This window comes from Pithys albifrons, chromosome 4 (assembly GCF_047495875.1).
Source record: "Pithys albifrons albifrons isolate INPA30051 chromosome 4, PitAlb_v1, whole genome shotgun sequence".
In the NCBI taxonomy this organism is placed as follows: Eukaryota; Metazoa; Chordata; class Aves; order Passeriformes; family Thamnophilidae; genus Pithys; species Pithys albifrons.
In genome coordinates, this window is record NC_092461.1 from 50,062,575 (window position 1) to 50,078,171 (window position 15,597).

Below are 15,597 nucleotides of genomic sequence, written 5' to 3' on the forward strand. Positions count from 1 at the left end.
AGATTAGAAGAATTAGACTTTGAGACTTTTTGTTACTTTTTTGTAAAAACAATCATATTTTACTTTAATGTGCATAGGTCAAACTTTTACAAGTGACACAGTGACCTTCCCAGCTTTTAGTATCAACAAAGAACTCCAACTTAAATCTTCCTAAATGTAAACAGGTATGTGAGGTGGTACATTTCTTTGATCTTGGGTTTACACTATCCACTTAAGCACAGACATGTCTCTAGTTGTTGTAATTTTGATAGATAAGCTATTTGGAAATTGCTGAGAGCACAAGGATTGGACAAAGCGACACCAGACTGCTTGATCCAAGGTGCTCTGCTCAGTGAAAAGCAAGTTTGCAGGCTCCTTGACCAGCTCTCAGTTTGCACCTGCAGCTGCAAATATCAAGATAAAACAATTATTTAATGAGGAGGACTGAGTGTCACCCTGGTAACCAGGCATTGTCACTGCAACCCAGACATCTTTGAAGATTCTGCTTTGTGTGCAGAAGCAAATCCAGGCGTAATTGCACGGATTCGGACAATCGCAACCGAGGTATTTGCCTGGTCTTTACCAGCGTGACATGCAGCAGGCAGTGAGCTGCTAACTGGTCTGCAGATGGTTTTAGTTACTGTCACTGCATAAATGAAGAAGTTGCTGACTTTGAATAACAGGAATTAATATTGTACTTGAACACTGGTTTTCTGTCCAAAGAAAAACGGGGATGAGAAGCAGCACACATTTCCCCAGACCCTTGTCCCTGGGATACCATCTATCAGCAATTCAAGAAACTTGCATCCCACATAAATGCCTTCCTCTCCTCTTAAAGAGATTTCTTCCAGCTTCTGTATGTGCATCCTTTACTGATAAATGTACAGTATTTTCCCAGAAAATGCTGGTCTATCTTTCATGTGACTCCTGATCTTAACTGATCTCACCCACTGAAGCTGAGCGTGCAGCTGAATGCTCACCCTTTGTACCACAAAGGCCATGAAGCTTCTTCCTTTATGCCAGGCCATGGAAATGGTACAATTTTCAATTCATTAGCACTTACCAGCTGCTCCTACTGCTTGACTAAAATAATACCCCAACACCATATTACACAATTGGGATTGTTTGACCAGTCTTTGCTTTTGTGCAATTGTGACGCATTTGAAGGCATGAAACAATACTTAGTGCTCTAAGTTACAATATTACACATTACCCTGTGACCTCCTTCACCCTATCTCTTGAGGTCATTCACAGCCACTGCACTTTCAGAACAGAAGTTATTGCCTTATTAAATGTAATCTGCCTAAGTCCTAGCACTAGTAAATTATTTACTGCAATACACTTCAGCAATGTTATAAGGTAATAATAAATTAAAGCCTACTCCAAAGGACCTGTAGGATGCTCCAGGCACTTCTCAACTGCAGTTAGGCCCAGAGGACAAGGAAACAGAATGGAAACTGCTGTGACTGTTATATAAGATTATTTATATAGTGCCTCAAATAATATATAATTTAATTAGCCAGTTGTTTAGTACTTCCATACTTTCTGTTACTCTGCCATTTTATGCATGCTCTGAACTTGTCTGTGAAGATACTGTGCTTTCATACCTCAAATCCTTTTGCAAGTCCTGTTGTTCTACCTGCAAAAACAAAACCAATGATCTCCTGCTCTATGCTCACCCTTTGTAATTCCTTATCTCAAATTGTAACTCACTGATGTAACTTATTCATGTGGTGTGGCCATACCCAAAAATCACATAATAAACTATAACCTTACTCCTGTCATTGAGGAGTGGCTGGTCCTACTACCCTTGTGTGGGGAATCAAGATCTGTGCAGCTCCTTTCCCATGTGCATGTGTGGGCAAAGGAGGAAAAAAAATAAGCCAATGGCTGAGCAACCTTAAAACCCAACAGGAGTGAGATAGCAGTGACACACATGGGAGGTTCAGGGCATCTCCTCACACCAGGAACGGTGCAAACGGTTCCCTCTGCCTGTGACTTCTTGCATTATTCTAACATAAAGTTTGTGGCAGGAGCACTATGCTGGATAGACTTACCACAGAAGGTCTCTCCCTGCCAGATTTCAGGAGGGTTTCAGGGGAACAGAGCATGGAAATACATGTAGTGGTTCTGCCCTCCCCACTCTCATCTCACATTCTCACATGGTATCCTACTGCTGTCCCTGTCCTTTCCCTGTAATGTCCCTTGCTCGTTATTACTTTTTTTATTAAATGAAACCATTCTCCACTTTTCTTTTCTTCCCCATCCTAGGCATTTGATTTTATATGCATGTCCACATATGTACACACAGATTATGTATGTATAAAGAAAACCTCAATAAAATTAAACACCAAAGCAACAAAACAAAAACATATTCTTCCATTACTGGACCAAAGAGGTTCCAGCAACAACATAACATCTGCTAAACATCAGATGGGGTGCTCTCTGGTTAATACATGTTGCTCAGTAACAATAAAAAAGTTACTTTGATAACTACAAAATTCAGATAGTTCAGAGTATATCACTGGATTACTTCAAGAATTTGATTATGGGCAGCAACTGGTTCGTGCGCAGACTGACAAAGTTGGTGAATGCAGTACAGCTCACAGAACCCAGCAAAGCTTGGATTGCTTGTGACAAACTCTGCAAGACCAAGACTTAACTGGAAAAAATCTGTCTCCCCCCAAGAGAAATGGGCCATGCTTTTCCATGAGGCTGGAAGCCAGCCAAGCTGAAACCATTTTGCTTCCTTTTGCTTTCTCTGCTGTCCTTCAGGAGTGCTGCAAGTGTTCCACACCAAAAACACAGATAAAGTGTAGTCTCACACAGCAAACATCACATAAAAATGCAGCTCAAAGAAAAGAGCACGTGTTTGCTGTGCATTAACGTATTTTCAGAATTAGTGTGTGGAACAGCACACACCTTCAGGATAGCAGTGGCTTGTTGTAGATTGGCAAACGTAGGGTAGCCCCGATTCAGTGAGAACTGCACAGCAACAACAGCCACCACCATCCGCAATAACAAACATCTGGGCTTCTGAAACCCAGGCTTTACCTTCGCTAGCAGAACAGTGACACTGTCAGTCAGCACGACTCAATTCCTTCTCCCCAAAAGCAGGAAGGAGCAACTGAAATGTCGAGCACTTTTGCCACTGTACAAAATGGCTTTTTGAATAGTTGTCAACTTTTTGGTTATTCAGAAATGCTTCAACTTCCTACTTCAATACGGTATTTTTCACTAGGACCAGTAGTTGAAAACAAAGGCTATAGTTTCAATCATCTGTTTAACATGTAAATTATCATTTTAAGTTTGACCCTGTCATGCAAAATGCAAAAGAAAGTTCCTCAGTCAGGAGTCAATCAACTAAATATTTTACATAAAATTTCGCTGCACTTTTGTCTAATCATATAAAAGAAAGTAACACACCTATCATAAGATTTTGCCTCTTTTCACACACAAATGTTACTAAAATGACCTAGAAGTCTCCCCCAAACTAGAAAAGAAGACAGCAGCTGGCCAAAGATAACAATCAAATCAAACAACACCCTGACAGCGCTTGAGTCATTTAAAATGAGACAGGACAAAGCACTTAAGAATGTACCACAGGGAACAACTTGCACTGAGGAGGAGACAAGAGTACATGATTTTGGCCTTGAATCAGCAAAGCTCTTAAGCACATGCTTAAGTGCTCTGCTGAATCAGGGCCACCATGAGCCAAATTTTCAGAAAAATCAGAAAGGTAACTTTTTTCTGGGTAGACACAACAATGTATGGGTGAACTGAGCCCTCTTACATGACTGTGCCTCAGCACAAAATCTGCATTTATCATTTTTTAGCTGCTTGCGTGGGTCAAATGGATTTTCTGAACATGAGAATACTGTGACTCTCCTCAAAATCTCTCTTGCACATCTCAGATGTACAATTAGAAAGTCACAGAAACTGTGGCTTCAAATGGTCTTGCTCTCCGCACTTCTGTGCTCATCGAACTCTTTATCCATATGAAACAACCCAACTGCAGCTTCACTTCGTTTTGTTATGCATGAAGAACCTGTAATTGTTTTTGGAGTAAGCACGTTCCTGTTCATTCTGAACACTCTGGTGAAAAAAAAGCAGCGCAGAGATACCTGTCATTCAGCTGTGACTGTTTTTTTTTTTGGAAGCCACAATATTATTTAAACTAAATGGTCAGGACAGAAACAGTTTTCTGATGTGTTTGTAAAAACTGAAACATAGGTCTATTCTTAATTTAGGTATTGACACAATTTATATGAATGCTGCTGTGTACACAGAGGAAATATGCTTTTTAAAAATCAGGTTGAAATAAAAAAATTATGCTTAATACAAATTCCATGGAATATTTCTGATTTCTCCCTCAATAAGAGGTTCCACACTTGTCAAGTCCAGCTATACAGTAGCTGTAGCTATTTATATGGGTGCTTCATTGCCTCCACTGCTCAGAACAGAGGTATTTTAGCAGGAAGGAATCTCTAAATAATTACAGCGGGAATAAGAACAAGAACCCCAGCTTGTGGAGTAGCACTGTTTAAATGCTAATAGGAAGCTCTAAGTTTCTAACATGAAATGTGATTTCTCAGGAACTCTAGGACACTGAAGCTGTAACTCTTCTTTGGTTTTGTTTATAACTGGGGTGTCCGCCCTCGAAGGAGGCAGCCCTGTGCGTGAGGAGTGCGGGGACGGTGCATCTCTGCCTGCTTGGTGCGAGTCCCAGCTCTCCCGACCAGTACAAACCTTGCTGTGTTACAGCCAAAGCTACAAAGGTTTCCTCTTTCCTTCAGGCTGCACAGCTGACGCTGTTAGCTCTGAGGGGCCCTGGTGCATCAGTAAAGGGGCACAGCCACCATGTTACCTTGCTGTCTTATTAATGATCCATGAGCCAAGATCACCAACCCATTTCAGCAGCACATGCACACCCCACTGACACAGTGCTTTTAGAAGTATGATCTTTCATCCAGCTGCGCAACCTGACTGCCCTCAGCCCAATAAAACACAAAGGAAAAATAAAACTCCTCTAAACTGCCTGCAATTTGCAACACCAGTAACAGGTTACTATTGGGACAGTGGCTACTAATACATGAGATTTCTCCTTTATGCACATTTCTCCCAGGACACTTGCTTGCCAGTTTACAGGCATTATCAAATGACAGTGCTTCACATCATCTAACATTATTGCTTAAAATAATTCCCAGTAACTTAACCCAAACTTGTAACATTTTTACCACTTCCTCTTTGGGGCTTTCAGGGTTGCGGTTGCAAATTTAGGAGTTGTGTACACTACTGAAGATTAGGAAAGAGTAAAAATCCTTTCAAGCTTCAGCTCGTCTAACCTTTTGCACTGGACTGCTTTCGGCCACTTTGATCTCTAAGAGATTCATACTGTTTAATACATACTGAGGAACTCTGCCAAAGAATACAGTTCTGCATTCCTTTGCTGTGTGACAAGTCAAAGTAACCCAGAAAACCCAGCCCCTTACTGCAAAACTTCTTGCAGAGATTTTTTCCACTATGGGTTAGTTTTCAAATTTTTAGGTACTATTTTGAAATGGACAGAGTAATCTTCACTTGACTCAGATGCTTGAGAATACAATTACACGGAAACAGGATGATCTTTGTAATACCAGAATTCCTCATCAAAGCTTACTTAACATCTGCACTAAGTGCAAGTGGTTTTCAAACAAACCCAAGAAGCCCCAATATCTACAGTGCAGCAAAAACAAGCAGGTTCAGAAGGCATTCCTATAACTCACTGGAAAGTTAACATGAACATGGGGATGTCTTTGTGCTGACTTAGTTACAAGTCATCCCAACCAATGCATATTTGTTTATTTTATACATCATGTACCAGAGAAAATATTATTTCACAAATAAAGTGCAAACTCATTCTATATCTGCAATTACTTTATCAGCAAAAAACATATACACAAGTCACTAAATCTTGATAAAAAGAAACAGTATTTCATATACATACTGTGAGGTCATTTCACAAGAAAACACCAAACCCCCTGAATTTGGAATTATAAGTCACATGTCGAAAAGGCTGGTGAGCAGATTAGAAAATAGTATTATCACTGAACTTGATATTTAATAGTACATTACCTAGAAGGCTAATGCCTAATCGAGACAGCCCCTGTCTCAGTCCTTCTCCCAGGCTCTCTGGAAGCTGCCTTCTCCATTCTTCTTGTCTGTTGTAATGCTCCTCATCCAGTGACAGCCTATCCATATTCCGAGCAAGACTTGTTGCCAGATTGGTAATTGACGTCAGTGTACCTAAATACATGGAGATATACATTTGAGTCTGGATCAAAATGCTTTAATTTAAAACATGGATATGTTGTATGCCTCACTGCAACACTGAGCTTACGAGCAGAACAGCAAGTCCACTGAACAGATACCCATGTATAAGACGCTGTACTGTTTGTTCAGCATCCCCACGTTGCTGCTGCTGCGGTGCACGTCACGCCTTTCACATCAGCCCGCTCCAGGTTCGCCTGGCCGCTGGGACAGCAGCTCATACTAACATCTTTCCCCACCTCTCTGCCTTCTAAACGGAGGGAGGGGGTGGCGGAAAGGTAAGCAAATGTTTACAGGAGGAGCGGGAGGCTGGAGCGGGAGCGGCAGCAGCAGCCGCAAGCCCCTGCAGCAGCCGCAGCCACGCGATGGCACTGTGTGTACAGCCTTCGCAAAGAACTCTGCTCGCGTTCCCGGCCAGCACAGCCCCGCTGTCAAAGCCTATTCACTTACTTACACAGTTATGACAACTGTATCTACTGCTTTTTTCTTTTTCTAAAGAAATAATAAATATGATGAGGCGACCAAGTGTAGAATTTCTGATGACTAGCAGAAGTGCAGAACACCTTTAATACTTTTGCAGTTATCACACAAAATATTTACTGAGTGAATCTCTATTTCCTACTGGGAGGTTTAAGATTCTGATGTTTCTGAAACATTCTCATGCACTTCAGTTAAGTGGTGATCTGTTTAATACATGAGAGTTTACATGTGAGCTTTGTTACCCTTCCCAGCATTTTGCTGCAGCCTAGCAAGCCCAACCAAGCTACAAGCTACTTTAATGCATCCTTTAACAACGCAGGATGACAGAGCCGTGGTTGGAGTAACAAAGTGAAAGCTCTACCTTTGGAAATGTGTTTTACAAATGATGTTGTTCCTCTGGAAACTCCACTGACAAATGCTCCTGGGCCTCTGGTCAGCCCTTCATAGGGGAGCCTAAAGAAATCAGCAATGCCATTCCCTATGCTTCTCACTAGGCTAGCCGGGCTCCCAAGAATTTCCAGCGATCCAACGACCCAGCCTGTGTGGAGAAACAAGATACATGTTACGGCTGCAAAAACTGCAGAAGCAGCAGTTGTGAAAAGCTGATTTCTTAATTATCTTTTTCACACTAGAATTCATCGCATTACGAACTTCCTTTGAGCAAAACACAGGAAATAACTCATCCACTATGAATTCAGAAATGGCAATCTTTCATACTTCGTAAATCAAAGAAATCCTTTTGGCAAACTCTCAAATAGCTTTAGAATTACTTCCTTCCAGGAGCTTCCCGTATTTCTGCTAAAAGTGTGCAGGGAGGTGGATGCAAGAGCCTCACAGCTACGGAGGAACAGGACTGCAGGTTCAGATGGCTGGGTTGGCTTTAGACGGTATAAGGCAGCGCTGTGATTTCACATCCTCATGTGATAGAATTGTGACAGGGAGTTTACAATGATACAATGTACTGCTTTACGGGAGTGTGCAGGTCAATTGCTTGATGGAGTGTTAGGAAAAGGGATGCAGATTTTTGACAAGTGCTTAAGAAGTTATTTTAAATCCACCCCAACACTTCTAAGCTGATCATTTTCTTTTGGAGTGCAGTGAAAGCCAGACAAATGTCTTCTGCTCAGTACAGTTGTGTAAACAGCAATGACATCTACATGCTGATTAGGTTACTCATAGGGGAGTATTCCTTATGCATATCCCAGGAGAGGTATCTGCGGATCTGGTTTCCTATATAAATGCAGGGTTGCCAGCAGCTTGCTGGTTGGCCGAGCACACAGCAATCTGTTGCTGGAAACCTGTTTGCAGGTCTTGTCTTTCTCAGGCTGCTTGGCAGCAGATTTATTAGGGAAATAGTGCTGCATAACTCTTTTTTTTTTGGCAGCCCAGAGAGAGCAATTCAGAAATATTAAACGAGAACTGCTTGGTCTCTGAGCCTTGGTACCATGAATTTCAACTGGCACTGTCAGAGTGGCACAAGATGTGACAGGGCCAGGGGACTGGAGGATGGATAGACTGCCTTCTGCTCCCCCAAGAGAGCCTTGATCTGTGCTCTGCCCTCCTTATTCCCATCTCACCACAAACTCCTGCTATCCAGATGCTTTTCCTGTTCTCTGTTAACCCCCTCCCAGTCACTCCTGTGGAAGGCTGAACCATGAAGCTGAACAGAAGAGAAAACCTTACTCATATGAAATGAATTAATCTCATACTATCATTCTAAGCTTCTGGAAAATCTATTAATCGTGTTGAATCTGTCCCACATTTCAGTCCTGGCAGGTTCAGAGCTTCAGTACATGCACCATAAAAAGCAGGAACCAGAGTGGACATAAGGAAGAGGGTGGGATGGACTACAAGAACAAAAACCAAGTGCTACTGGCAATGCAACAGAGCAGCAACACACACTGTGGCCTCGTCGTGCCTGCCCTGAAAACAAGTGTCCCCTGGCAGTCCTTCCCTGCCAGGACCAGGGGAAGCCAGTGCTCCAGGCTGGGACTGCAACTGCCTCACTGCAGCAATTTTAATAAATTATCTTTGCCACTGTATGAAGTGATGAAAAGCTGGAGGGGTGTGGAAGCATGTACAGATGTAAGAGATGCTCTTTCTGCTTATTCTGATCAATACTATTGCAATGGTCCCTTACAGCCTTTTTCCCTCCTAAATATTCTTGGCATTCCTTGTCTCAGGTGGTGGTGTGATGGAAAGGGGCAGCAGGACACTGCAGTTCAGTGCCTTGATGTCCTGCAAGATCCCCTGCAACTCCCCTCACATGCTGGGCCAGCCAGCACATTCAGAAATGAAAAACAGATAAAAACCAGGAAAGAAAAGAGTTAAACACAAAATGTATGGCTTGCCTCATGCCCAGGGATGATCTGCTGCAGGCTGTCCCTGCCCTGTGGCTCTCCGGTTTGGGAAGCTCTCAGGATTGGGTGACCCTCCCTGGCCAATGCTCAGAGCAAAACAAACAGCTCCTCACCACTGGCACAGATCACACAACCCAAGGAGGAAGGCGTGGGAGTAATTCAGGAATAGGAAAATAAGGAACAAGGAATAATTCCTTGATTCACAAGCTCTGTGTGGCATTTACTTTGCAGAAGTACCATTTCCCACAGTATGCTTAGAAATTATATCACTGACATGAAATACTCATGACTATATTAGTGAAGAGCCACTGCATTTTCTTTATAGGCAACTACAGGTTAGATAAGTGTTAGAAACAGTTTGACATAAAGCATCTTCTTTGCTAAAGCAAACACTAATCAGTACAATTCACCATTTTAATCATGGTGACCCCTTTCAAACAGTATGTTTTAGTTTTAGTTCTTTGAGTGGGATTAAAGTATTAACCAAATATATGCTGATGCATTTTCCTGAAGAGAAGTACCACTGAAGCAAACCTCCTTTCTTCATATTCAAATCTGCATCACATGCCCAGAACAACTGCTGGCCTCTGCACTGCTGCACACTGCGAGGCTAGCACAGGAGGAAGAACAAGAGCAGGCTCAGGAATCCCTACCCAGCCTGTGTGCCTCACCTGGGAAGTGGCAGATAAAAAGCCAGGATAGCCCCAGATTCCTGCTGCAGTCTGTAAGTACTGTATCACCACTCCTAGCAAACCATGGGGAGAAGCATTTCATATTTGGCCACAGTTTCATTGTTCATTAACAAACAAGATTTCCCCTTTTGTACTAAGAGATTGAACTGCAAAACAAATGCAAATGAGTAGCAAAAAGAAAAACCTGCAAATTTTGCAAGTAGAATAATACAAGAAAATAATGAATTGCTACGCAATGTCCTGGTGCAAATTGAGTTGTCACAAGTAACAATGCAAGTCAGATATGCACACAGTGAAAGACCAGGTCAGCATTTCACTATTTCTGTTTAGAAATAGCTGAAATGCATGTGTACAGTTTTGGAAACAATTTTTGCACAGAAATCAGGTTGCAGCTATGCTGGCAGCACAAATGGAAGCATCAGGATCTCAGAAAACCTAACCATTAGTGTAGAAGGAAAATAAATCTCACATTTCATTGTGGAGTATGCTGCTTGTGTGTGGCCATGAAGTAGCTTCCTCCTGCTTCAGGTTCAAGTTCTGTGCCATACTAAGACACATCAGAGACCAAATTTCGTGATTTCTAAATTAATATTTAGGGGAAACAGAATTTACCTGATAACCTAAAAAGACTAATTGCTCACTATTGATCCTATGAGGGAAAAAGTTAGTAACAGCAAACTTCATAGTTCTTGGATCAAATGACAACAAACATCTGTGTGCCAGTTTAGATTGAAGGCTGTATGAAGAAAGACAGATTCCTAATCATAAACTGCAGCCAAAAGGAGTTTTAACAACAAAACAACATACAGGGCTGTAATTTACTTCTGAATGCAGAGTAACATGCTGAATAATTTGATTAAATGTAGTTTTGGGGAGTTTATGTGAGGAATGTGGGTTGATTCTGGCTAGTGCTATAATATAAAAGGACAAAACCTAAGCCAGCTAGAATACATTTTTATGCTGTGTTCAGGGTTTTGTAAAGCCTTCAGGCAGCTGGCTAATCTTAGCACAACTTTGCAAATCTTCACTGGTGTCTGCTCAGCCATTTTATTTCCCTTCTGTTGTACGGCAGGACCTGAAAGGTGTCTGAAAGTATCATTATCAAACAGTGTCTGAGGAAAGCAGTAATTGTACAGCTAATATCTAGTTGAGAGACAATCACAGAATCCTGATTCCTAATAAAATGTTACATGCTAAGGAAAGGTACTGACCTGCTCTGAAAAGTGCCCCTGCAGCGTAATGCATGGCCAAGGCATGGACAAGCTGCCTGGCAGTGGTGAAGATGGGTCCTCGCTCAAACACAGAGAAGGAGAGAGGGGTGTGATCCGAGGCTATATACAGTTTCAATGAAGCATGAATACTGACAAGTAGATTTACAGGTTGTATTGTTAATTTTCTTAGCTTCACCGGCTTAACTAAAGCTCTGGCATGCTCTCTCACTTGTTCAGGCACTATCAGGGTAGTGTCTGAAGCATTCATGGATTTACAAGCAGTTTTGTTTTCTGGAAGATATGTATCAAACAATGTCTTTATGTAATAAACAAAGGTGTCTTCTACATACAGCCTAGCTGGTTTGAGCTCAAAGCTGAGGTCATTCACATGAAACATGAAATTCTCTTCCTCAGAAAAAGTAATGCAGAGTTTTATAAAGCAGTTTTCCTTATAGCTTTCCAAATCTTTGTTACACACAATGAGGTTGTTCACTCTCGACCACTGCACAGTCTCATTTTTCTCTCCTTGGCACAGCAGGACTGCAAAATGGAAATTGGATTTGCTGTACAACTGATTGTCCAGTTGCAAATCTTCACAATACACCTGGAGACTGTGAAATTGTGGGAGGCCTTCCACAGAGTCCCGCTGGAACTCCTGAGACAGGGAGCTGGTGGCTGGGGCCATGTGGAGGAAAACATTGTCTGCTGTGAGACGCAGAAGCTCAGATGATACTTTGTGGTTTGTAATATCATCAAATGCAGCAAGACTTAACTGACTGATGAACATTTTCAGCGACAGGGTCTGTTCTTGACTCCTAGATAGGAGGGAAAAGAAAGGTTGTTACTTCATGTATTTTGAGCTTACCTGGCATCTTGCTTTCCCAAAAAGCTCTCAGGAGAGACGCTCTGTAACACACGGGAAACTCAGTGTGCAAGTCTCGTTAATGTCAATGGGATCTGACAGCCTTAATCACCACAGAGGGTACCACCTGGGAGGTCTTCTAAGAAATGGGATAGTATACATCTGTGCCAGGTTTCTTTCTTTTTTATCAATCAGCAGGATAGTTTGGACAGGAGTGTCTCTATGCACACAGTAATTCTCTATTACATTTGCTACAGAGCCAGATACTAAAGCAAACAACAAATACCATTTTCTGATGATTCATGAACAGCCTCAGATGTTCCAATATTTTCTGAGAGCCACTACTGAAGGCTACCGTTATGGATAATTCATTTCATGCAGTGAGTGCCCTCCAATGAAGCCACTACAGCATTTTTACACTGATAGCATTGTGGGGACTTCCCCCCTCCAGTGTTAGCTGCCCACTGCCAATTGTAACTAGCAAGTGGGCTACTCTGTACTGCTGATGACCAGTTTTTCTTGGGGATTAATACTTCATTACAGTACAAAGAAAAAAATTTCACTCTATTGTAGCAGCACTGCTGGAGGCCAGGCAGCCTGTGTCTTAGAAATAGGCAGTATTATAATGGCACTAGAATGAAGCTGAGGACCAGGTTGTGGTGTGTTATGGAAGTAGGAAAGCCTTCTAAAGAATGTTACAATGAAGTACAATTGATTATTGATTGTATGACTATGTCTACGGTCCTTGCACATGAAGTTTCCTTGGGAGCTTTTGAGATTACAGATGGCTCAATACATTTTAAACTGATGACTATACCCAAAATAAATTATGATGGAAAACGCCTTTTTCTTTAATAAACAACTCAGGTCCTCTTTTTGTATCAGTCATCTAGTGTTTACCCTAAAGTGACATGACTTTTGATGTTAGATTCTCCTTTTCAAGTGTGATATGCAAAGCCATATGGTCTAAACATATGCCAGAGAGCACATAGCAGTATTAAACAAAACAAACATTTAAGCTAAAGTTTCTAAGTCAGTTAACACTTGGAAAGGTAACTGACCTCTCAGCACTATGTGACAGTGCTTTTTGTCATCTTTTATGTGCTTTAGGTACCTGTTGAGGTTGATCTTGACAGATCCTGCTCTTCCTTCTGGGGCCAAGGTTATGGCTATTGTTCCACAGTGATGGGCAATGTCCACATAAACACAGCCAAAGCCAGTTAAGAACACAATCTAGTGGAGAGAGTTAGAAACACACAGAATGTTACTGAAATTACTATTTTAATTGCCATAAATTGAATTAATCCTCTTAGTATGCCTTCTGGTTGAGATCTTTTGCTCAAATTATGATAATGTTTGGGGAAAAAAGATGTCAATAATTTCGAAAATAACAGCTCTGATACTATTGTATCAGTTGTACAGTGAGTTGGAATTTGTATCTAATCCTTCAACTGTACAACTGAATACCTTTTACTAAGAAAATTCTCCAGAGATAAGCCAAATGTGCTGGGGAGGTGAGAGGTTATATGAGAATAATAAATAGGAAATTTTAATCTGTGATTTTGGATTAAGAAGAAAGGTATGTTCCTTAAGCTTTAGAAAATTCCCCCTTTTCTAGAAAAGAAACCCTGAGCTAGCATTCTGTTGTGATGGCCCAGCTCAGAGCTGGTTAGCTGAATGGCTGATAGCATGCTGCAAAACACGAACACTGAAAAATAAGTAACATTTTGGATCCATGAAGACTTTTGTAATAACAAGACTGAACCCATTTTTAGCCACCTAAACTGGTTTTGAGAGAACACCTTCACAAACCAGGTGCTGCCCCAAAGAAATGGCATAAGTCTACTGAAAGCATAAAACACCTACAAAAGGCAGGAGAAATGGGAACTTGACAAAAGGTTTGTGTCTTGCTTACACATGTACAGACTTCCATTCTGAACAAGTTGCCTTTAGGAATAAATATTCTACTTAGAGAAGTGATGTACTGTCTTTGGAGCTTAATTCTGCAATATTTCCATGCAAGTTTTGTGTTGCTCCAGAACATAAAAGATTAAGGCATTTTAAGATTTGGAAAACTCACAGCAGTCCTTGTTAGAGCAAATTGGCTTCTCTATTCCTATAGGGCTACAATCAACACAGTTGTTTACTAGACTGCAATGACAGAAGCTATAATATAAAGGAAAGTCAAGGAATAACACAAAGACAGTGGGCTAAGCACACGTAAAATAAACAGCTGTTTGTCTTGAAGAATCTTTACTGCTGTTAACAAGTCACCAGAAGCAAAAACAATTGGCAGTTTAGTAGCATCAGCACGTAAACTGATTCTCATTAGACTATTTATGGTAAAATTGTACAGAATATAAAATTTCATTCATCAAATTATTCCTTATTCTTCTGAGAATTACATGTAAGAGAATTTCTAATTTTGTCATGTCAGTTTTAATCCTTTGCTTGTCTGGAAGAGATTTATAATCCTGCATGGTGACAATGGAGAAAAAAAGAACATTCACTGAATTTTCAAAACACCCTTATTATTGTAAAAAACTCTCATTGATCTTACAGATTGGTCATTTGAATTCCAATTTCAGATGATTCTGAAGATAAACACTTTGAGTTTTAGTAAGGTATTAGTTTTAAGTAATCTTAATTTACTTTCTAATAGGAAGAGAAGTACCTGTGACTGCATAGAAAGATTCTTTAAATCCCAGTTATTTCACAATCTGAACTGAACTGTATGTGATGCTATCAGCATATCCCTTATTAACATATATTTATAGTTTTCTAAGAGAAAGACAGACTGAGAAATCCTGGGGAAATTTTCTACATATAAACCCTAAAGCTTCAATAACAGAATGCTACACTTTTTATTTGGAGAGCTCTTCAAGTAGACAATGATCCCCAAATGTTGTCTTAGCATCTAATTCCTTCTAGGAGCCAGATACTTATAAAGAACCCTGGTCTGGCAAAACATTAATGACTGAAATTTGAAACCCTGCATTGCTTGACTGCCTTGCTGAATGGAACTGAACTACTTGCTATATAACATAACACTCAATAATCAAGAGTATTTTGTGATTGCTGCCCAGGGAAAACATCTGAAACTAGTATTTCTTTCAAAGAGCCAAGCAGTTTATGTTGATTCCATGTAAACTAATGACTTCAAAGACGGAAAAAATTCCCATCAAAAAGAATTACTCCAGTCAAGGAAGCTTTCTTTTACCTCAAGAGTGAAGAAAAATAGCAGAAGCAAAGAAAAGGGGATTTTGTTTTGTTTTAGAAAGACATGAGTAGCTTCTGTGAAGACACAGAGGGAGAATGACAGTGATGATTCCTACAAGATGTGAAGAGAAAAATCCTGTGATAATTAAGTTACCAGATAGAGGGATTTTCCTGGCCCCTGTGGCATTCTTTGCTTACAGAGGTCAGAAATTTTCAGGACTGGTTTTTCCAGGAAACACCAGGTTGATTAAAAAGAAGTGAAAAAATTCAGTGTTAGAAAGTGTTTTTGATGTAGCTATTTTAAAAAAGAGCCAGTGAAGAAGACAGTCTGTGTTCTAAAACTTCCACAGGAAGGGGCTTAGGCAGGAGAGCTCCCAAGACTTAAACTCCCCTCTAAAACCAACAGAAATGATATGCTTATTGCAGAGGAACAACACACTGTGCAGGTCAGGAAGACAACGATTTATGCTGTGAACTAGGAAATA

General features: G+C 40.8%; 1 protein-coding gene across 5 annotated transcripts in view; it reads right to left on the reverse strand.

The window, feature by feature from the left end:
- The window catches only part of VPS13B (vacuolar protein sorting 13 homolog B), a 427,169-nt gene that overhangs the window by 11,837 nt on the left and 399,735 nt on the right, over positions 1–15,597 (reverse strand). For 4 of the 5 annotated variants that reach the window (XM_071554088.1, XM_071554086.1, XM_071554089.1 and 1 more), the window contains exons 55-58: positions 13,008–13,126; positions 11,032–11,846; positions 7,130–7,306; positions 6,094–6,264 (exon numbers count right to left, since the gene is read on the reverse strand). In XM_071554088.1, the coding sequence (XP_071410189.1) occupies positions 6,094–6,264; positions 7,130–7,306; positions 11,032–11,846; positions 13,008–13,126 (1,282 nt within the window). Of the gene's footprint in view, positions 1–6,093; positions 6,265–7,129; positions 7,307–11,031; positions 11,847–13,007; positions 13,127–15,597 lie in introns of those variants that run through there. The other variant, XM_071554090.1, reaches the window with a different exon arrangement.